At 53.6% G+C, this 19,747-nt stretch overlaps 4 protein-coding genes across 8 annotated transcripts in view; 1 reads left to right on the forward strand and 3 right to left on the reverse strand.

Annotated features, from left to right (window-relative positions):
- Positions 1 to 27: 27 nt before the first annotated feature.
- MZB1 (marginal zone B and B1 cell specific protein) lies at positions 28 to 2,280 on the reverse strand. Its single transcript, XM_008141651.3, has 4 exons — positions 1,797 to 2,280; positions 891 to 1,009; positions 422 to 532; positions 28 to 326 (listed from the first exon to the last, which is right to left on the reverse strand). Exons 1-4 carry the CDS (start codon positions 1,971 to 1,973, stop codon positions 170 to 172), a joined length of 564 nt encoding a protein of 187 aa, XP_008139873.1. The 5' UTR covers positions 1,974 to 2,280; the 3' UTR covers positions 28 to 169.
- PROB1 (proline rich basic protein 1) lies at positions 1,813 to 7,188 on the reverse strand. The gene is made up of 2 exons (XM_008141640.3): positions 2,691 to 7,188; positions 1,813 to 1,874 (listed from the first exon to the last, which is right to left on the reverse strand). Exon 1 carries the CDS (start codon positions 7,186 to 7,188, stop codon positions 4,126 to 4,128), a length of 3,063 nt encoding a protein of 1,020 aa, XP_008139862.3. The 3' UTR covers positions 1,813 to 1,874; positions 2,691 to 4,125.
- Positions 7,189 to 9,177: 1,989 nt separating this feature from the next.
- SPATA24 (spermatogenesis associated 24) lies at positions 9,178 to 14,210 on the reverse strand. Of its 3 annotated transcripts, none has more exons than XM_008141627.3 (6): positions 14,028 to 14,210; positions 12,846 to 12,911; positions 12,488 to 12,618; positions 12,333 to 12,403; positions 9,441 to 9,543; positions 9,178 to 9,329 (listed from the first exon to the last, which is right to left on the reverse strand). In XM_008141627.3, exons 1-6 carry the CDS (start codon positions 14,142 to 14,144, stop codon positions 9,200 to 9,202), a joined length of 618 nt encoding a protein of 205 aa, XP_008139849.1. In that variant the 5' UTR covers positions 14,145 to 14,210; the 3' UTR covers positions 9,178 to 9,199. The 3 variants fall into 3 exon arrangements, with proteins under 3 accessions (XP_008139849.1, XP_054573898.1, XP_054573899.1); XM_054717923.1 differs by having other exon boundaries at positions 9,441 to 9,594; XM_054717924.1 differs by having other exon boundaries at positions 9,178 to 9,343; positions 9,441 to 9,594.
- A 107-nt stretch (positions 14,211 to 14,317) lies between these two features.
- The window catches only part of SMIM33 (small integral membrane protein 33), a 57,030-nt gene continuing 51,600 nt past the window's right edge, over positions 14,318 to 19,747 (forward strand). For 2 of the 3 annotated variants that reach the window (XR_008556388.1, XM_054717925.1), the window contains exon 1: positions 14,318 to 14,826. Coding sequence is in view for 2 of the 3 variants with exons in the window: in XM_054717925.1 (XP_054573900.1) it covers positions 14,794 to 14,826 (33 nt within the window). In the remaining variant the exon portion in view is untranslated. The remainder of the gene's footprint in view (positions 14,827 to 19,747) is intronic. The other variant, XM_054717926.1, reaches the window with a different exon arrangement.

Consider the following 19,747-nt stretch of genomic DNA (forward strand, 5'->3'; position numbering starts at 1 on the left):
ACCCCCGCTCAGGCCCCAGCGCCCCAGAGCTGGAGGAGTAGAGAGAGTGGCAGCCTAGATGAGCAAGTTCTCCTTGTCCTCAGCAGCCTGCAGAAAGGAGGGGGACAGATCCAGAAGAAGCTCCCCAGTGTGTTCAGGGGCTGACCACAAAGGGGAAGCAGGAGTTGGACTAGAGCTCTGCCCTTGTGACTGGTGCCTCCTCTGAGCAGACTCCACGGGGGCCTCCACACAGCAATGCCTTCAGAGCACCTTGGCCTTGTTGATGGGCTTCATAGATCTGGTCTTCTCCAAACTCCCCCAGGTAGTGCAAACATGTCGTGGAGAGCCTAGGAGAGTCCAACTGGAGCTTCAGACGCTGCCGGCCCACAGGGGGCAGACGGAGGTTCCAAGGATCCATCTCACCTCCACCCTCCCGTCCTACCTGGTAGGCCAGGGGCCTCCTGTGATCATCACACTGATGCTGGGCTCTGGCCCATTGTTCAGTCCCGGGCCCATGAGATGTTTCACCTGGTTCACTTCTCGGACCCCGTAGCTGGAGACAGTGAGGACACAGCATCAGTGAGAGCCTGGCCAGAGGAGGCCTGTCTCCACATGAAACTGGACACACTGGGCCTTTGCTGAGTTCAGTGCCCAGATTCTGATCCTCCCTGATGGAAAACAGAGGACCAGAGAGGGGAAGCTCCTGGACCATGAACTTGTCCCTTGGCCACCTACCCTTCTACTTGCTCCTAGATCTAGAGCTCACACTGGGTCCCAACCAGCCCCCTAGCTTGAACCAGAGCCCTAGTGGAGAATGTGTGTGGTATGAGTGGGAGAGTGGGGACCTCCACCCTCCACCCACCAAGCCCTGCCCCTGGAGGAGGAAGGTAGGGACCGGATTTTCAACTCACTCCTGCCAGGTCTGGGAGCAGCTCTGTTCCAGGACGTCTGTATATACCGACTCACTCAGCTCCTGACGCCCCCCAGGGGTGTGAAGCTTGGCCTCTGCCTTTGCCAGATGTTGCCACATCTGGAACAAGGAGGGGTTGAGAGTCAGGGTTTAGGGACTGCTCAGTGTGGGGGAGGGGAGGATAGGAACCTGGGCCTTTGGGGGAGAATGAGGTGGCCAAGGGAGCTTTTCGAGCAGGAAGCACCTGTGAGGCAGGCCTCAGGCTCTTCCCCCATGCCCCCAAAGCTGGGACCTGGCCAGCGGAGGCAAGATCCACTTTCCTGGGACGGAGTGGGTGGGTGGGAAATGCTGAGATGGAAAGTTAGCTTAGGCACAGGGGTCTCTCCCCCAGGGCACACCTGCCCATCAGCAAATGCTATTTTAAACCACAAACACAAGGAAAGAAAAAAAAAAACACCACAGCCCACTCTTTAATGACATGAGTACTCATAGGTACTCAGGCACACTTGACAAGTTTGTGTGTGAACTCAGACACACACATACTCATATATTCATACACTCAGCACATGCACACATATACCAATGCTCCTCAGTCATATTTTAGAAAGAAGTCCAGGCCTGAGGATGGGCCTGGAAAGGGAGGAGTCTGAGACGACAAACTAATGACTCCCTGGAGTCTCAAGATACTGTGGGGTGTCCCAGATTGTCCAGTCTCTGCTGGGCAGACAGATGAGTAAACTGAGGCATGGAGGTGAAGATGGCAATATCATGGAAGGCTGAGTCTAGCTGGATGCCTGGGGGTGGGGGTTTGGAGATGGATCAAAGGCCAGTGGCGGAATCTGAGGTAGATGGAGGGTTCTGGCTTGAGGAGGACTGGGCAGGGGAACTGCTGGGGGAAGGGACTCACCTGGTAGGCCACCGCCCTGCAGGCATCACAGCGAAGGTGGGCAGGCATATGAGCTGAATACTTCTCCTCATCGTCCAGCTGTGGGGCAGTGGCTGTGAGCGAAGCCCTGTTCCCAAGGCCCCCTGGGATAGCCCAAGCCCCCCAGAGTAGCAGTAGCAGTGGCAGTGACAGCCTCATGGTTTGTGGAGCCGGCTCAGTGAGCACGGGCTGTGGTTGGGATGTAAATGTACTTGTGTGTGCAGTGGGGACCTCCCCGGAACACCTGGCCCAGACCAATGGGGAACTGACACCTCACCCCTCCCGTTTTCTCCCTTCCCCCAGGAGACACCACATGTGCACCTCCTCTGGTGGGACCCCAGCTCCAGCCATCTTAGCTCCATTTCACAGGTGGAGAACAATGAGGCAAGGAGAGTGGCTGGGCCTGGGCAAGGACACATGGGGGCTGATATCTCCCAAGCCTGGGATCGGGCCACATGGCAGGTACTGTGCAGAATACCTTGGGGGCGGAAGTGGTTGGTTACTGTCATCTTTAGTCTACCCCCAAGGACACAAAGGCTCAGAGAGAAGTGACAAATCCAAGGCCACATACCTAGAGGGGACGTGCGGAAATTGGAACCCAGGCCTGACTGACCCCGAAGCCCGCTGGCCACTCAGCCAGCAGGAGGAACGATGTCAGCCTAAGGGTCCCCTCCCTGGGAGGCAAATTCACTGAGGTAGGAACACCACTGTGTATGAAAGACACTGATGGTCTTCTTCCCTGAGCCCTATACCCAGGCTGTACCTGGGCATGAAAGGGCATTGTGGGGGTGTTAAAGGGCCACAGCAGGAAATCAGACACCTTACACCAGTTGTTCCAGCCATCGTAGCTCATTGGGTCAGTGATTTATTGCTCACCAGGATGAGGTGACAAGCCCAGGGCCCTCCATGTTATTGGAAACAGCATCTCCAACTATAAAAAGATGTCCAGGTTTATCTGGCTCATAGTTCTCCCAGTCAACTTCTAGTTCAAGGCAGGGGGGTAGGGACTCCAAAGGACCCAGGCCCCCAGGGGCATGGAACTTAAGGACGGCATCCATCTCCATCCCTAACGCTGCTTCTAATGGCCACTCTTCTTCCCCAAACTCATCATATCACATACTTGTCCAGCAAGGCCCAGGCACTTCAAGCTTAGAACTTCACACAGAACCCATGCAAAGCACCTCCCACTCACTCCATGCATCTTCCTCCGCCCTCCTCAGAGGCTCTGGGAATCTTCAGGCAATTGGAACACATGCTCTGGTCCTGTCCCTTACTATGCTGTGACCAGCCTGCACAGCCAGCAGCTTGCTGGTCATGGTTGCCACATCTGTTACTGGGAGAGTAAAACCAGCTGAGGGGTCCAAGTTTCTCTGGCCTGCCCCACACGGAGGCATCCTTTCTACTGCCAGCCCTAACCAACCCTCTACCCCACCCAGAGGGGTCAAGAGGCTCCTCTGGGACAATAGCTTAACCATTCTCCCTGCTTGTAAGTCCTTCCTGATGACTCTGCTCCCTACCCAGGATGGGAATGACTGAAGCCCCCATTCCTGGCCCCAGGAAGAGCCAGGTTAGCTCTGAGGGCTTAGAGAAGCCAAGTCAGAGGCTAGGGTTGAAAGGAGAATAAAGGACAGAGCTCCCAGGTAGGGACTACAGTCACTTCCCCACCTCCCTCCAAGTACCCCCCATATCCCAGGCTGACCCTCCACAGCCCCTCCTATATTACTTCCCTGCTTCTTCTTCACCTGCTTGTCCCCACAGCTCCCTTTCTCAGACACAGCCTGGCCTGGCTGCACTAGCTACTTGCCACCACAGCCTCCCAGGCCAAGGCTTAGATCCTCTTCCAAAGAATAACAGATTTGACAGCCAGAGTCCTCCCTCCATCCCACTGGTGCTCACTAGCCGGCTCCACCTCACCTGGGCCCACCTTTCAGGGAGGGGCAGACAGCAACTACCTCTGGGGGCAGCCCGGTCCCCTGCTGCTCCTAGGGAACCCCAACAACCCTTCAGGTCAGTTCCTGGGGACAAATCCTGAGACTCCTCACGTTTACACACACATACACACACAAACACACCACATCATGGGAATGCTTGGGAAAGGGGTGTAAAATGTTGTAGAAGGAAGGCAGTCACTTCCTGAGATCCAGTTCCATCAGCCCCCGGGGTCTCAGATACATTCTCTGAAGATAATTTCCGGTCTCAGGACTAGATGAGATGGGTAAAAAAGGTGAAAGAAAGGGGCAGGGGACTGGATGCCTGAACCTTAAAAGCCATCGACAGGCCCCAACACCATGGGGATCAGGGCCCTAGGGCCTCACACAGGGAACAAGGAGCTCTTGCCAGCCTGGGCGGGACCCAAGCTGGTGGGAGGAGCGCAGAGAAGCAGAGGAGGTGCGGGGCTGGGGGTCCCACTCACTGGCAGGTAGTACATCCTCTCCAGGGGCCCCGCCTCGGAAGCCCAGGGTAGCTGGGCGCCGCTGTAGGCCGGCGGGCCTGGGGATGGTGGCAGTGAGAGGCCAGTGAGAGGCCCGTAAGCGGGCGGGTAAAGGCCGGGATTCAGGGCCAGCGGGGTGCAGATGCGTCGGGGTGGCCCCGGGGGCGAGGGCGGCAAAAACACCTCCACGTACTGCCCGCTCTCGGGGTCAAAGAGCAGCCGGAGCCGAGGCTGCCGCGGCGCCTCCACAAAGTAGTAGCGGCCGCTCTCGGGGTCCACCAGGACCTTCCCGGGGTTCGCGGCCCCGGGCGGCCTGCGTGCCCCCGGGGAGGGGCCTTCCAGGGACCGGTCCATAGGAGGCGCCGAGGCTGCGCGGGGCTGGGGCGGGGCCATCCTGCCCGCCAATGCCTGGGGCTCCCGCGGGTGGGGCGACTGGGCCGCAGTGGCTGGCTCGGGGACGGAAGGAGGAGTCTCCAATTGGGGTGCTCTCCCAGGGCTCGAGCTAGGGTGCGCCTGCGGGGAGCTGGGGCGGGATGGTCCGCATGGGTGGGCCCCTGCTGGCCCCACGGACGACGGCTGGGGTAAGGAGAGAGCTCCATCGAAAGGGCCGATCGGACCCTCGCCGTCGGAGACGAGGCGCTGGGCCTCCCTAACTCGGTTCTCTTCTCCAGGACCGCGCACCAGGGCCCCCCGGGTTTCCTTCAGTCCGTGGCCCGAGGCCAAGGCACCCGGCAGGCGGATCTCGGTGCGCGCAAAGGGTTTTGCCGTGCTGTTCTCGGCCCTCCGCCGCAGGCCCCCGTTGGGCTGCGGAGCGCCCCGAGGGTGTGTGCTGGGGGGTGGCTCTGGAGGCTCGTAGGGGTGTGGCACGACCGGCAGAAAGTCCTTGAGATAAACGGACGTGTAGTGAGCCGGGGCGGCGGTCCCCAGCACTTGGGGCTCTGGCGTCTGGGATGCACCACCCTCCTCCGGGCGGGGATCCGCGGGACCCGCAGGAGGCGCGGGCAGCCCTGAGCCGGGGGCTCCCGCCGCGAAGCTCGGCGCGTAGGTGGTCTTCACCATCTTGCGCAGGTCCCGGGGCCGCGGGATAGCCACGCGCGGGCGTCCGGAGGCCGCTGGCCCAGGGCCCAAGGCTTCTGGGGGCGCATCCGCATCCGTGGTGCCCGTGAGGCGACCGAGGGGCGGCGCGGGGGCAGCCACCTCTGGCAACGGCTGACTGTCTCGGAAGGCAAGATCCGTCCCGTCCCGTGTGGAGGGACTCGGAGCCTCGGGGAGCTCTGGAGTCCTGGGTGCGGATGGTGTAGGCGGCGCCAGCTCCCCCTGGACTTCGCCATTCAGAGCTCCCTGCGGAGAGACTATCGAGGAACCCTGCATTTTGGGACCCCACCTCTCTTGGGGCGATGGACTCCACGGCCCAGGAGGACGATCTGGAGCCTCCCACGAGGACACGGCCGGCGGGGACGGGCTCCTGTTCCCCTCTGCGGTAGCCCCGATTGTGGGGTGCTGAACCTCCCACGGTGAAGGAGCTCCAGGGGACGGGCTCCTTGCCCTGGCAGCACCCGGATTCCACTGGGGAAGGGTCGGAGGGGAAGGGCTCCTTCTGCCGACAGTTTCCTCGACGGCGGGATCCTGCTTTCCCCACGCGGAGGATGCCTTGGGGGCGGGGGGACTACTCACCCTCGGAGTAGCCCGATTCCGCGGGGACAGGTTCTGGGGGGGCAGGCAGTGCGCACTCTGCAGGGTTCCATTGGGAGCCTGCCTCCGCGGGGACGGGCTCCGTGGCCTCACAGCCTTACTCGGAACTTCCCAAGGGCCCCTGGACTCGAAAGGCCTCAGGACGGTTCCATCCGGGGTCTCTCCTGGGAACCTGGTTTTGAGTTCCTGGTTGTGCGCTCCTTGGGTCTTCTCCCCTGGCTGCAGGAAGATGCTTGAACTAACCGGGCCCAGTGGCTCAGTCCCAGGTGCGGGCTTGTCGCGACGAATGGCGCGTTCGCGAAGGCTGGGCCAGGGCCGTGGGGCCCTGGCAGGGGCTGAACCGTAGTGCACGCGGGGCGGGCGAGCCCTGCCATCCTCCGGGGCCTTTCGGGTACTGCGGGCCGGCGTCCGGGTCTCAGGCTCGGGCCGCTCCGCGGGCCTGAAGGTGGCGCCGCCGGGGGCAGCGGCCGCGGGGCTCAGTTTCCTGGCCAGAGCCGTCTGCACGAGACCCGCGGCGGCCTGCAGGCGGCCCAGCGACTCGTCCAGGGAGCCGGTGCGCAGGAGCGGGCGCGGGCGCTGTGCGCCTGCCTCCCCCTCCCGCGGGGGACTCCGGGGCCGGGGGCGCAGCTCGATCTGACGCTTGGGCACCGTCCGGGACCTGGCGGGCAGGGCACGCTCCTCCAGCGCCACCTCCACGCATTCGAACTGCGCTGGGGTGGCAGGACTCGGCCCGCGGGGCCACAGCTCCAGGTAGGTGGCCCAGCGGGAGCCACCGTCGGGGGGCTGGGGCTGCGGTGCGGCGGCGGTGGGAGATGCGGGCGGAGAGGGGCCGTGGAGAGCCCGCGCCGTGAGCTGCTGCACCTCTCTGTCCGCCGAGTCAGAGGGGCCGAACAGGGCCCCGGCGCCGAAGATGACTTCCATCTCCCCCGACGGCAGCATGCGCAGCTGGGGCTGGGGTGGCCGCGGGCCTGAGCCCGGGCCTCGCGGGAAACCCGAGCCGGGCTGGAGCTGCTGGCGGCTATTCTGGGCGCTGATGGACAGGCGAAGCTGCTCACCCACCCCCAGCGCAGGGGCCACCCGGGGCCAATTTGCCCGGCCCTCCGCGTCCGGCCCAACGTCCGGGGGCTCTGGAGAACCGGGAGCCGTGTGGTAGGAGCCTGACGAACCGGAGGAGTCCTGGCGCCGCGCGGGGGCCGAGGGTGGTTGACCTGCGAGCCCGGGCAGGGCTGGCGGGGCGAGCGCGATCAGCATGGTGGGGCCGGACGCCGAGCTCTCCCTCCCTCGCATTCGCCTCCGCTGGTGCCGCGGACGCCCACACTGTCCCCGCCCCGCCCGCGGCGGCCGTGGGGTCACCGCGCCTTAAAGCGGCCGCGTCCGCTCCCGAGCCGGCGGTGTGGCCAGCAGGAGAGACCTGGACGCTGGGCCTTACTCTCCCAGGCCCCTTCTCCGCCGGTGCGCGGGCTAGAGCGCCTGGGGTGGCACCCCAGGCTTTGGCTGACAGGTGTCCAAAGTGGAGCCAGGAGCTAGGCCCAACTCCACTCTTCACAGGTGAGGAAACTGAGGCTGAGTGGGGACCTGCCTTCGGTAAAGCACTACCTGTGGCATGCGGATCAGTGTGAGCACCAGGGGACCAGACCATCAGGTCAGGCAACTCAGGTGTTGCCAGCAATTTCATTTTCCCCTCAGAGCCTTCCCATCACGGTGTGACACCCCTCCTCCCTGGTCTTGTCATCCCATCCCAGTTGGAGCTCCTACGAGTGCACCCACTTTCCCTGACCTGGCACTCCACAGCCTTTAATAGAGGAGCATTGCTTGGAGGGCTCCCCCACTCCAAAAGTTGTGCTGGGGCCCCAGGAAGGTGCTGTCCCGGCTACATCCATTGCCTTTAGTGATAACTTACTGGAAGAAACTGGAGTGGACAGCTTGTCTACAGCTCCTTGACAACCAAGCTGTGGATGCTGATGCGGGCTCTCTCAGGAACCTTTTGGATAGCTGTGGTCCCCTCTCTAAAGCCCCTCTGAGGCAGGAATAGCCCTATGCTCCTCCAAGTACTCATTTCAGCCCCCACCACCTCTGTACTTGCCCTGAGGACAGGCATGGTGGGAAGCAGCCACCACCTGTTTAAGTGTCCTGGGACAACGACAATGGGCACCATTTGCCCTATTCTGACTTCAGGGTACTGTTATGATTCAGGTCCCCAGCTGGCCTTGGAGCAAGAGCTTTGGCCCCTCCTGACCCAGGAAAGGCTAGACTTGATGAATCTGACTCTGCCTCTCCTGAGAGGGTCCCCTGCTTGGGTGTGTGTCCGTGATCACCTGGCCATTAGTGATGGCTTCTGAGAGAATGAAGCCTGTCCATCACATCCGGCCCTAATATGCAACGTCAGCAAGTCATAGCCCCTTCACAGACTGTTTCCCCACCTTAAAAATAGACATGGCAGCCCTGGCTGGGTGACTCAATTAGTTGGAGCATTGTTTCATACACCACAAGGTTACAGGTTTGATTCCCAGTCAGGGCACATACCTAGGTTGGGGTTCGATCCCTTTGGTCCAAATATGGGAGGCAACTGATCAGTTTCTCTCTCATATTGATGTTTCTCTCTCTCTACCTCCCTTCCTCTCTCTCTACAAAAAAAAATCAATGAAAAAACATACCCTCGGGTGAGGATTAAAAAAAATTAAAAAGTTCAAGCTTTATTTTTAAAAAATGGCATTATCCTTTCCCCTTCCATTTGTGAAGACGGATGAGCTTGTGTTTGGGGGAAGTGTATAAGAAGGTGCACATGTAACTCACAGCAAAACATTTTTGTTTTGTCATGGAAACGCATTTCCCAAATTTATTGTGGTCCTGGAACCCACTGTCTTTGAAGTCTCCAGTCAGGGCTTTTCTTTGTCTCTCTCACATACACATGGCTGCTTATATAGGCAGGAGTTAAACACGGAGTAAGAAAGGCAGTGTTCACTAGATAACAAAGTAGTCTTCCCCTAGGCTGCAACCCCGTAACTCCATGGACCCCCTGGTAGGTGGTCCCAGGCCTGTTCCACACCCAGTCTCTGGTAACTTGATTCTCACTTAGGTCACCAAGGTCCATGAGATAGACAGGCAGGGAGGAAAGTGCCTTCTGCCTCTTACCCTGCCCCTTCCCTGGGGGTCAGGCCACTGGTGAGGCCTGAGAGGGCTAGAAAAGGTCAGGATGGGAATGCCCACAACAGAGAAATCAGAGGTCAGATTACAACCAGATAACGGAAAGATAATTATTATTTTATTTTTCCCTGGGACGCTGGTGGCTCCGGGCCTGACATGTCCCCGAGGCTTTCTTATGCTTCTGGTCTAGCACCTGGGCCATGTAGTTCTCCTGCTGCTTCTGGATCCGGAAGTCAGACATGTGATTCCTGCAAGGAGCCGGCTAGGCTGGGCATGGGCTGGGGACAGCCCAAGGTAGGGACCAGAGTTCTGGCTCCCCACTTCCATCAACAACCCCCAACCTGTCCATGACCCCTCACCTGAAGATCTGTTTCTGTTGGCTGATAACTTGCTGCAATTCCTTAATCTCATTCTCTTTGCCATTAAGTATATCTTCTTGCTTTATAATGTGAGACTCAATTTCTGTGGGGGAGAGAGGCAGGGAGGAGGCGGTTCCATCCCATGGGCTTCTTCCTGAGATAAGGCATTCATTCCCTCACAGGTCTTTTCAGAACTTGGCTCCCACCACCCACAGGTTCTCCATGAGCAGTTGCCAATACCTTAGTAAGAATGAGTTTATTATGGAGTCTTGATGGGGTGGTGGGGACACAATGTCAGATGAATGTGTCAGTGACTTCACAACTCTATTCTGGACCAGGTGACTCACATGAAGGCAGGCAAAGGCCCTTGGAGAGAGGTGGTAGCCCTGCCCAAAGGCAGGAGGATGAACAGCTCCGGGCCTCAACTCCTGCAGATCTTTGCAGATATCACCTCTTTCGTGAGACCGCTCCTAGTCTAAAATTACAACCCTTCCTAATACTTCCTATCTCTTTTCCCTGCTTTACTTTTCTCCTTAGCATTTATATCTAACATACCATATATTTTACTCATTTACTTTCTTCCCTTCTAGGATGTAAGGACAAGGATTTTTTTTTATTCATTGTTTTAACCCTAAGGCCTAAAACAATACCTGGCACATAGTGGGTGCATGATACATTTGTGGAATGAATGAACAGGATGTCCCCTGAGGATTTAGGACATAGAAGCATCACCTAGTTCAGTCATCTCAATCCAACCAGACCTACTGAGGGCCAGCCAGATGCCTACTCCCGTGCAGGAGCTCCTGAAAGGAGTGTTAAGACTCAGGAACTGACCGGAGGACAGAATAAGGTGACGTTTCAATGAAGTTAATATTGGTGAGACAGTATTACCACTTTGGGCAAGATGTCTCCTTTTCAGAACCGTGTCCTCATCTATATAATATGGGGACAGAGACAGCCTATATGGGGTGGGAAGGACCCAGAGAGATTAGTGGTGGAAAAGCTTACCCGCTACTTAAGTGCTCATTAGATGCCAGGATGATTTTTGTGACTTGGGTCAGAATCCAATGAGGCTGTAGGATTCGGGGGGTGCTTCACATACATAACTGTCCCTCAGGAAGCCCTGGAAAATTCTCATCCTCACAGGAAGAAAATCCCACTGCCTTTAAAGGTCGGACAAAGATTAACTAGAACACAAGCTCTGAAAATGCAGACATGCGAAAGCATTTAAGGTTTCAGAAGAGACGGTCTGGCCGAAAAGAGGAGACATAGGTAAACAAAGAGGAGGAAAACATGAGCTCACGGAACCATAGGAACAGGACTATCATAACTCCTTCCCCAGGTCATCCAGCTAATCCAGACTCAGTGCGTGTGAAGTTCTCTTGAGAAAAAGTATCAGAAATTTGTGTGAATCTTTTAAAATAAATTAGATAAATGTAAAATAAATAGCACCCAATGAGAGAATGGTTAGAAAAGCCCTTTGAAAAGATTCAGAACTACGTAAGTACAACCAAATGGAAACCACACCAAGGGAGGTGGCAGCGGGGAGGTACAGGCGAGGAGAAGGCCAGGTCACCAGATTTGCTCAGGTGAAGGCTTGTGCCCACTGGAGGGATTCAGGACATTCTCGGGGAGGCAGCCAGGCTCCATCAGCCTGACCCACACACACCTTCCAGACGCAGAGCCCTGTAGTCTTGGCTGGGCTCTAGGAAATGCCCTAAAGGAAGGATGTCTTTTCCTAACACCACCAGGAAAGAACCCTAGGTTCCTTTTAGGGAAGTGGGGGTGGGGAGGGGTCAGAAAGAGGGAAAGGACTAGGGACCAGCATCTTGGGTATGAAGGCAGTGACTGCCTGTTGGGCCCCAAGAAGCCCTACAGGGAGCTCTTGATCAAACAACCATGAGGCCTGTCAGCCTACCCAGCCAGATCAAGATAGTAGTCTGCTGGCGACTTTTCAGTGAGAATACTCACCAGGGGAGAAAGAAGGCTGGATTGGAGGATAGAGGGTGCCCAAGGCTCCAGGTGGGGCCCATCCGGAGGGACCCTGAACCTCTTTTAGGCTTGAGCTCTGGGCTCTAGCCTACTCAAAATCTACTGCAGCGAATGAAGCAGAGGTATGGAATTCACATCCACTTCTTAAGCTAAGTAAGGGGAGTTTAGCATTCTGGGAAAATGCAAGTGGTTCCTGAGGTCTAGGGACACTGGGTAGTTGACTGAAAGTGCCCTGCAACTCACCGCCCCAGCTGAGCCAAGTAGCTCCATGCATCTGCATGGAGCAGAGTTGAAAACTAATGGCCTACAGGCATACTTTACTTGGCCCATACAATATTTTTAAAGCTTCTAAATCAGTTGACAACACTAAAAAGTCAGGAAAACTTCCATTAAAACCTGGTTTCTTTTTTAAAGCTCTGACAGTACTGGACTCCCATTCCCACAGCAGAGGAGCTGAGTCCTTGAGAGAGAGTATGGCTCTCCACATTACCACAGTCCCCACTCATCCCAAACCTGAGACTAAGGGTCAGCTCTCAAACAGGACGGTGCTTACCCTGTGGTTCCTCTTGTATCAGAGTTATGAGTAAAGTACATTATTTCTAACATCCATCAAAAGTGGAAAACAAAAGGTGGACTAAGAAAGTTGTATGTTTCAAAAAAATGGGAGCGAGCCCGTTCCTTTATGGCCATGAAGAATATTGTACACCAACTGCTTCCCTCATTTCCGTGGCCTGCCTGGTCCCTGAAGGCCTTTGCGAAGGTGTGGCCCGCTTGGGCTTGCCTGTATCCTCAGTCGGGGACAGAAGTTGGGGTGAAACCCTGCCCTGGATACCGGCACTGGGTAGTTAGGGAAGAGCCCGTGTATGTTAGCTTGGGAAGGAACACGGGCCTCCCGCCTACCATTGCACTTGGTGATGAGCTGGTCCTTCTTGCTGGACTCCTGCAGGGCTCTGCTCTTGACACTGGAGAGCCTGGGTGGAGAAGATAAGAAAGGGTGGGAAGGCTGACAGGCTAATGGGACCCCTAACCTTACACCCCCACCGAGGCCCACTCACGCCTTTTCAAAGGCCAGCTTCTCTTTCTCCAGCTGTTTAGACAGCACCTCTACCTCTCCAAGGGCAAACTGCAACTTCTCCTCTTCCTTGGCCAGGAGGACCTTGGTCTTGGCATGAGCAGCTTTCTCTTCCTGCAGGGGCAACACCAGTGACCTTATTACCCAAGCGACCTTGGGTCTCCTAAGCTTCCTTAACCAGCCCCCTTACTCAGAGGGCCACCCAGAAGCCAGAGTACAGAAAGATTCTGTCCTCATTACTGGGGCTGAAGGCTCTCAGAGGCCAATACTCAGTGATTGCTCAACCACAGGGATCCAGGGAAATAGGGCAAGATTAGGAACCTGCATAGGCCATTACTTACCGCCAACTGCTTCTCCACTGCCTGGAACTCTTCTTTACTGACAAAATTTTCATCCTGGAGAACCATCTGCAATAGAGCCTGGTTCAGGGAGGGACTGGGGCTGGGGCGTCCTCTAGGACCGGGAGCAAGGGTGGATAATGGGATGATGCCCAGGGCATCTAGGATGAGACTGGGGCCCTGGGAAGGGAGAATTCGGTTCCACAAGTCGCTGAGGCTCAGCTCTAGGCCCTGCCCTCAAGGAACAACCAGTCTCCTAGAAGAGATAGCTCATGGCCAGCACTTGTAACTCAGTGTGTGCTGTGATGGAGAAGCACCACGTGGCGTCCAGAGGAGGTCCCTGACCTGGCCTGGGAAAGGGTAGAACTGCTTCTAGAGAAGGGGACATCAGAACAGACCTGAGCTCTGACCACTATGTAGGGATGAAAAAGTGTTGAGAAAAAGGCCAGGAATGGAGCCTTCAGGGGGCTGAAGGAAATTCAATGCCTAAGGCTGCATACAGCCATTAGAATAAGAAAGAGATGAGAAGACATCTTATTTCTGAGATGGAGGTATCTCCTATCTCCCAGCCTTCCCATCAAGGTAGAAAATAAAAACAGAAAAACCATGAACTCCACCTGGCCAGGATTTTACCATGCCTGTCCAGATCATCTGTGGCTCCAAGGCTTTGCACCCATAAACTGTGGTTTGATTGAGAAAGCAAAAGCAGATAGACATAAAGGAGTCGGAAGCCCTTAAGTTATCATGTGCAAGGGCCAAATCTGTGCTTACTGCACGCAGAATGGCACTTAATTAGGCACTGGGGAGGGGATGTCCCTAATAGAAAGGATATTACAATTTCTTTGCCTGAACACAACAGCCTTGGGAAATCATCTCCAACTAGAAATGGGGAAACTGAGGCTCAGTGACTAGAGAGGGATCTATCTACCAGGTCCTGTGCAACCAGGCTAAGAGAGCAGAGAACAATTTTGATTTTGATTAAAATTCCCTTGTAAAATATTCATGAGACCCTGCCCCCTTTGGCTCCACCCCCAGCAGCCATAACACTGTCGGGTCCCGCCTCCTTCTGATGACGCTATTGGCAATGTGCTCTGGGCACGCCCCGGCTTCGGGACGTGGTCTGGCCCCGACCCCACCATTGAGACTTCCGGTCCGGCCTCTCCCCCAGCTCTTCCGGCTGCGTACCACGTTCCTCAGCTGATGGATCAGTTCCTCCTGAGACTCAATCACGTCCCGCAGTTGGTCGAAGGCGAGACACACCGACCCTGACCCCCCCTGCGCCCACCCTACGGGCGTCGCCATCTTTCGCCCCCGCCAGCTCGTTGGAAATGGCTGCCGCTGGGTGGCACACCGCGTCGCCCACCAATGAGGGTGCGACGCCACAGAGCACCCTGGCCACCGGGGGCGGGGACTTCCTTTGTTACCAGGGATGGGGCCCGCCTCTTAAAGGAGCCGCCCGGGGACTTTAACAACACTCTGGAATGTAAGCTTATAGAGAAGTTACACATCTATTTTATCTTGTGTTTCTCATGCAATCCTGAGGAGCAGGCTTATATTTCCTTTACTAGCCAGTGAACAGGCAACACCCGCCCTCAGCCTTCTCCCAGGGCCTGTTCATCTGCAAGACCGCGAAGCAAGAGCCAATTAAGGCGACACCTGCATCTTGAGCTCCACGCGCCTCTAATCTCGAAATTTGCCAGAGAGTGTGAGACTCCAGCCTCCTCAGATCTCTCTTTCTCCTACAGCATATTCACCATTTAGGAGGCCTGAACCTAAGCAATGAAGGTGGGGCTCAAGAATAGAAAAGGAGAGTGGTCTCACGTGGAGGAAGTGGGCCTCTGCGATCCATCTTCAGCTAGTCAACTTTTAATGGAAGCGGTTCCTGAATTTCCCCAGGGCAAACAGAATGTAGGGAGAAGGGAAGAAGATACAAGAACAAAGAACTGTGTACATGAGCCAGCATCATGGTGGAAACACACCCAAGGTAAGTCCTCCTAGTCTGGTACCAAGCTCTGAGCAGTCATACTTGGAGCCAAGTGCGACCACATCAAGGTGCTGCGGAGGGCACTGAAGAGCCTGAAGAGATTAGAACGGAAGTGGGGCGCGAAGGAGACTTCTAAAGCAGGGGTGGGGTAGGGAAGGATAAGGTGATCACACATCTTCACCTACCCCCTCCCCCTTTTTTTGAAACCCAGTAAGATTAAGCTTGGAGAATATCAGAGATAATATTTATTGAGTATTCACTATTTCGTGGCACCATTATGCCACATTCGTATTATTTTACGTGATCTTCACAATAACCTTGGGAAGTAGGTTCTAATTTCCACACTTTACAGATGAGGAAATGGAGGTTCTCTGAGAGTGACTAACTTGCCCAAGGTCACCCAAGCTGCTAAGCCTCAGTACAAGGTTTTCATGTGGGCAGTTTGATTCTAGAATTCATGTTCTCAGCCTTGATACTGTGCTGCATTTTTGTTGAACATAATAGATACTAAAGTTGTGGAAGCATGAATGATTATATTAAAGGAGTTTTCAGCCCTGGCTGCTGTGCTTAGTGGTTAGAGCACCAACCCTCCCACTGAAGGGTTTCGGGATCCCCAGCCTGGAGGGGGCTGTGCAGGAGGCAACAAATTGGTCTGTCTCTGTCACATCGATGTTTCTCTCTCTCTCTCTCTCTCTCTCTCTCTCTCTCTCTCTCTCTCTTTGCCCCTTCGTACCTTCCACTCTTTCTAAAACTCAATGGAAAAATTATCCTCAGGTGAGGGTTCACAACAAAAAAGGAGTTTGCAAGAAATATTATCAGTGTCCAAGAAGGGAAGCTGAAAGTTAGGTAAGCCACTCTGGTTGCTCCCCAGAACTACCTAGGGGCCTCTTTTTCAGCTGTTGTGGCCTGATAAACATTGTCATTCCTATGGGTCTCCCAGTGATAGCCCTTTATAAAAATAAAATTATTGATTGATTGGAGAGAGAGAGAGAAACATCAATTTGTTGTTCCACTTGTTTATGCATTCATTGGTTGACTCTTGTATGTGCCCTGACTGGGAATCAACCCCCCAACCTTTGTGTATGGGGAGGATGCTCTAACCAACTGAGCTACCCAGCCAGGGTGTGATACCCTTGTTTTACCTTTCCTTTTTTTTCCGTGTCTGTTCTCATATCCTTGAGGGCAAGGCTATTTCTGTGGGCCAATCTGAAAAGGGCCCAGAGCAGTACAGTTCCATAGGACTTCTATGATGGAAATGTTCATCTACACTGTCCAGTACTGCAGCCACAGGCCGCATGTGGGCTATTCAACACTTGAAATATGGCTCAGGTGACTGAGGAATTACTTTTTAAATTAAAAAAATTTTAATTAGTAAAATTTACATTTAAATAGCCTTATATGGCTGGTAGCTACTGTATTGGACAGCGTGGACCTAGAGGATGCTGTATATATAGGTTGTGTGCCTCAGAGGCACAGAGCCTTCTTGTAACTTTATCAAATGTGAATGTTCACCTGAATCACCCTGAACAAAGCTGCACATTCCTCTGGGGCAGGGATCCCTGAATCTTCCCTTTGAACCGTGTCCCTTCTGTGGGTTTTTTCATGAGGTGCTGCTTGATATCTCTTGCCACTCACCATTTACCTCAACCAGCTGGGACAGATTGCCTTGTACCCTTAGGCCAAAATCCTGGAGCACAGTAGGCTCCAGCAGCCAGTTCCCTGAGCAAGAGAGAACACTGGATCCAGGTCTGCACCCTGCATACCAGCATGGACTGTGGGATGGTCATCTTGGTTGGGGACTGCCACAGACCCCCACGCTCTATAGCAACAAACACTATGAGCTCCTGGCCAACCAGGGCTCGGTGGGGCTCAGGATGACATGACACCACAAACAGCTGTGATCCTGCCCCAGGAAGGGCGGCTTTCTGCATAGTGTTGTCATCCTGGTTGACTTTCTGGCGATCTACTGCTGTATAACACACCACCCTACATTTATTTATACCTTAAACATTTATTTTGCTCAGGAATCATCAATTTGGGCAGAGTTCAATAGTGAAAGCTCATCTCTGCTCCATGTAGTACCAGCTGTTGGGAGAGAGAGGGAGGCTAGAAGTTCCACCACCACGATTCATGGCTCCCTCACATAATTGGCAAATGGGTGCTATCCGTTGGGAGCTCATCTGAGGCTGCGGGTCTTGTTCCTCTCCATTGGCTGCTTGGGCTTTCTCCTAGCATGTTGACTGGGTTCAAGAGGAAGTATCCCAAGTGGCAGGAAATGGAAGATGCCACTTTCTTAAGGCCTGGGCCCCCCCCAAAGCGGCATCGTGTCCTTTCTGCTGTATTCTATTGGCAAATAAGCCACAGAGTCCAGCTTCAAGGAGAGGGGACACATCCCACCTTTTGATGGGAGGAGTTTTCATTTGGGCTGCACTTTCAGAGGAAGTCCTAACAGATGGTGTGTCATTCTGGTCAGGGTTCAGCTCAGTTAAAATTAGACTGAAACTTAGTCTAGTGGGGGAGACAGACAATAATAAACACTCAAATCTCAAAGTAAGTAATTACTCAAATAAATAGCACCAGAGTTATGACAGGTGCTAAGAAAGAGAGGAATGAGAGTATTTGAAAAGATTGAGCCCAATCTGAGGTATAGGGAAAGCTGTGAGGAAGTGATTTTTTGAGCTGAAACCTAGTAAGATAACCAGGTGGCACTTAGCAAAGAGAGGAGGACCAGGTGAGTGGGAAAGGGTTCCAGAAAGAGGGAACAGTAAACAAAAAGTTCCTAGAGCCAAAGGGGTTGGCAGAGTGGTATAAGTAAAAGGCTAGCATGGCAGAAAAAGAAAAAGATGTATAGGGCAAGCAGGGGTAGAGGCCAGAAACTTGGTAGAGTCTATTAAGCATTAGGCCATGCTAAGGACTTTAGTAATTTTCATTCTGGGGGCAAAAGAAAACTATTGAGATAATTTTAAGCAAGAGGGTGACATAATTTATGCTTTGAAAAGATCTCCCTCACCCTAGCCCAGTGATGGCGAACCTATGACACGCATGTCAGCACTGACATGCGTAGCCATTTCTGATGACACGCGGCTGCTGAGGTTTATTAAATACAATTATATATAACAATTATACATTTATGTTATTTAAACTATAAATATCGCGAAATAATGCTTTTTCCTCAAAGTGACACACTACCCGAGTTATGCTCAGTTTTTTGGCGAAGTTTGACACACCAAGCTCAAAAGGTTGCCCATCACTGCCCTAGCCAGTTTGGCTCATGGATAGAGCATCAGCTTGCGGATTGAAGGGTCCCAGGTTCGATTCTGGTCAAGGGCAAATGCCTGGGTTGCAGGCTCGATCCCCAATAGGGGACATGAAGGAGGCAGCCAATCAATGATTCTCCCTCATCATTGATGTTTCTCTCTCTCTCTCCCTCTTCCTTCCTCTCTGAAATCGATTATATATATGATCTCCCTGGTTTGCAGCGAGGTGCAAATTGGAGGGGCCCTGAGTTGGTGCACAGAGACTACTTATACTTGTGAGGCTACTGCAAGTTTTTAATCACAGGAAATGGATGGTAGTTGGGAAGTCAGATGGTGTCAGAGGAGATAAGAGAGATGGATTTAGGATGTTCTGGAGTTAATACTGACAGGACTTAATAATGATAGAGGGATATCGGGAAAAGGGAGCCAAGGTATTTTGGTTGTTTAATGCTACAAACTACCACAAAACATAATTAAAGGCTTAAAACAGTAACTATTTTATTATTTGCTCATGATTCTACAGTTTGAAGAGAGCTTGGTGGGGCAGCTAATTTTTGCTCTGCCCACCAGCTGGATTAAGTTAAATAGGTCTCGGTTCTCAGTTCTTGCTGCCAACTCAGTCGTTTGGTTCTCCTCTGCATACCTGCTTCATGTGGTTAGCTTGGTGGTCTCAGGGAGGTTGAACTTACCTGGCAGCTGGCTTTCCCTAAGTGCAGAAATGGAAGCTGCTAGTTTTGCCACATTCTATGGATTAAAGATCAAAGGCCAGCCTAGATCAGAAAGGGGACTACAAACAGCAGGGCATGAATATTAGGTGTGGTCCATTTCGGGACATCAAATCAAGTATACCACAGTTTCCTGGGTTTCTGACTTTTGTACTTTCATGGATGATGATGCTATTCATAGAAATGGGAGCACTCATGTCGCTCCCATTTCCTCCATTAAAAAATAATTCACTGTACTCTGTAAGAAGGGTGACTATATTTCAAGTTTCTCTCCCTCAGAGTTGCTTTCACTGATCCCTCATACTGGCTTAAATCCATTTGTTATGTATTCCCAAATCCCACTGGGGAGCATTGTCTAAAGTTAGGTTCCCCATTCGATGTGAGCTCCAGGAGCCTTGGTGCTGGGTCTCACTGTTCCTGACTCCCATCCCAAAAGCTCAGCTCACCTGGCATACGCTAAATTCCATTTCATTGAATTGAATCTCATCTCAATCTTTCTCCAAATGATAGGCATTATTATGAGTAGTTCAGCTCTGGAGAAACCAACCGAAACATGTACTATATTTTTAAGTAAAACCTTTCCTAAATATGGGCCATTAGGGACAAAGCCAGCAAAGAACTGGAATAACAGCCAATTTGCAGATGCTAAATAGTTCTGATCTGTACATTGGCTGTAATATGCTGCAGAAAATACAGAACTGGTGATGCCACCAAGGCTATCTATTATTCTAAACACCAATAATTCCACCGATGGATGAGGAAAGACTGGGGAAAAGGTCAACTGCTCTAGTCTTCAGTGGCTTCAACGAGTCAGGCGATATGCAGTGCTGAAGGGTGTCATGGGCAAAGGTAAAAGAACAGGAGGCCCAGCCGGTGTTGCTCAGTGGTTCAGCATCAACTTATGAACCAAGAGGTCATGGTTCAATTCCCAGTCAGGGC

Source organism: Eptesicus fuscus, chromosome 6 (assembly GCF_027574615.1).
Source record: "Eptesicus fuscus isolate TK198812 chromosome 6, DD_ASM_mEF_20220401, whole genome shotgun sequence".
Classification (NCBI taxonomy): Eukaryota; Metazoa; Chordata; class Mammalia; order Chiroptera; family Vespertilionidae; genus Eptesicus; species Eptesicus fuscus.

Excerpts from the sequence above, each read along its gene's own strand:
- PROB1 (XM_008141640.3), bottom strand. The coding sequence starts at position 7,188 with ATGCTGATCGCGCTCGCCCCGCCAGCCCTGCCCGGGCTCGCAGGTCAA.
- SPATA24 (XM_054717923.1), bottom strand. The coding sequence starts at position 14,144 with ATGGCGACGCCCGTAGGGTGGGCGCAGGGGGGGTCAGGGTCGGTGTGT. Across the intron at positions 9,595-12,332 it reads GCTCATCACCAAGTGCAATG|GAAGAAGCCCATGGGATGGA; the intron begins GTAGGCGGGAGG and ends GCCTTATCTCAG. Across the intron at positions 9,330-9,440 it reads CAACAGAAACAGATCTTCAG|GAATCACATGTCTGACTTCC; the intron begins GTGAGGGGTCAT and ends GGCTCCTTGCAG.
- MZB1 (XM_008141651.3), bottom strand. The coding sequence starts at position 1,973 with ATGAGGCTGTCACTGCCACTGCTACTGCTACTCTGGGGGGCTTGGGCT. Across the intron at positions 1,010-1,796 it reads GCAGGGCGGTGGCCTACCAG|ATGTGGCAACATCTGGCAAA; the intron begins GTGAGTCCCTTC and ends TCCTTGTTCCAG. Across the intron at positions 533-890 it reads TGCTCCCAGACCTGGCAGGA|CTACGGGGTCCGAGAAGTGA; the intron begins GTGAGTTGAAAA and ends CACTGTCTCCAG.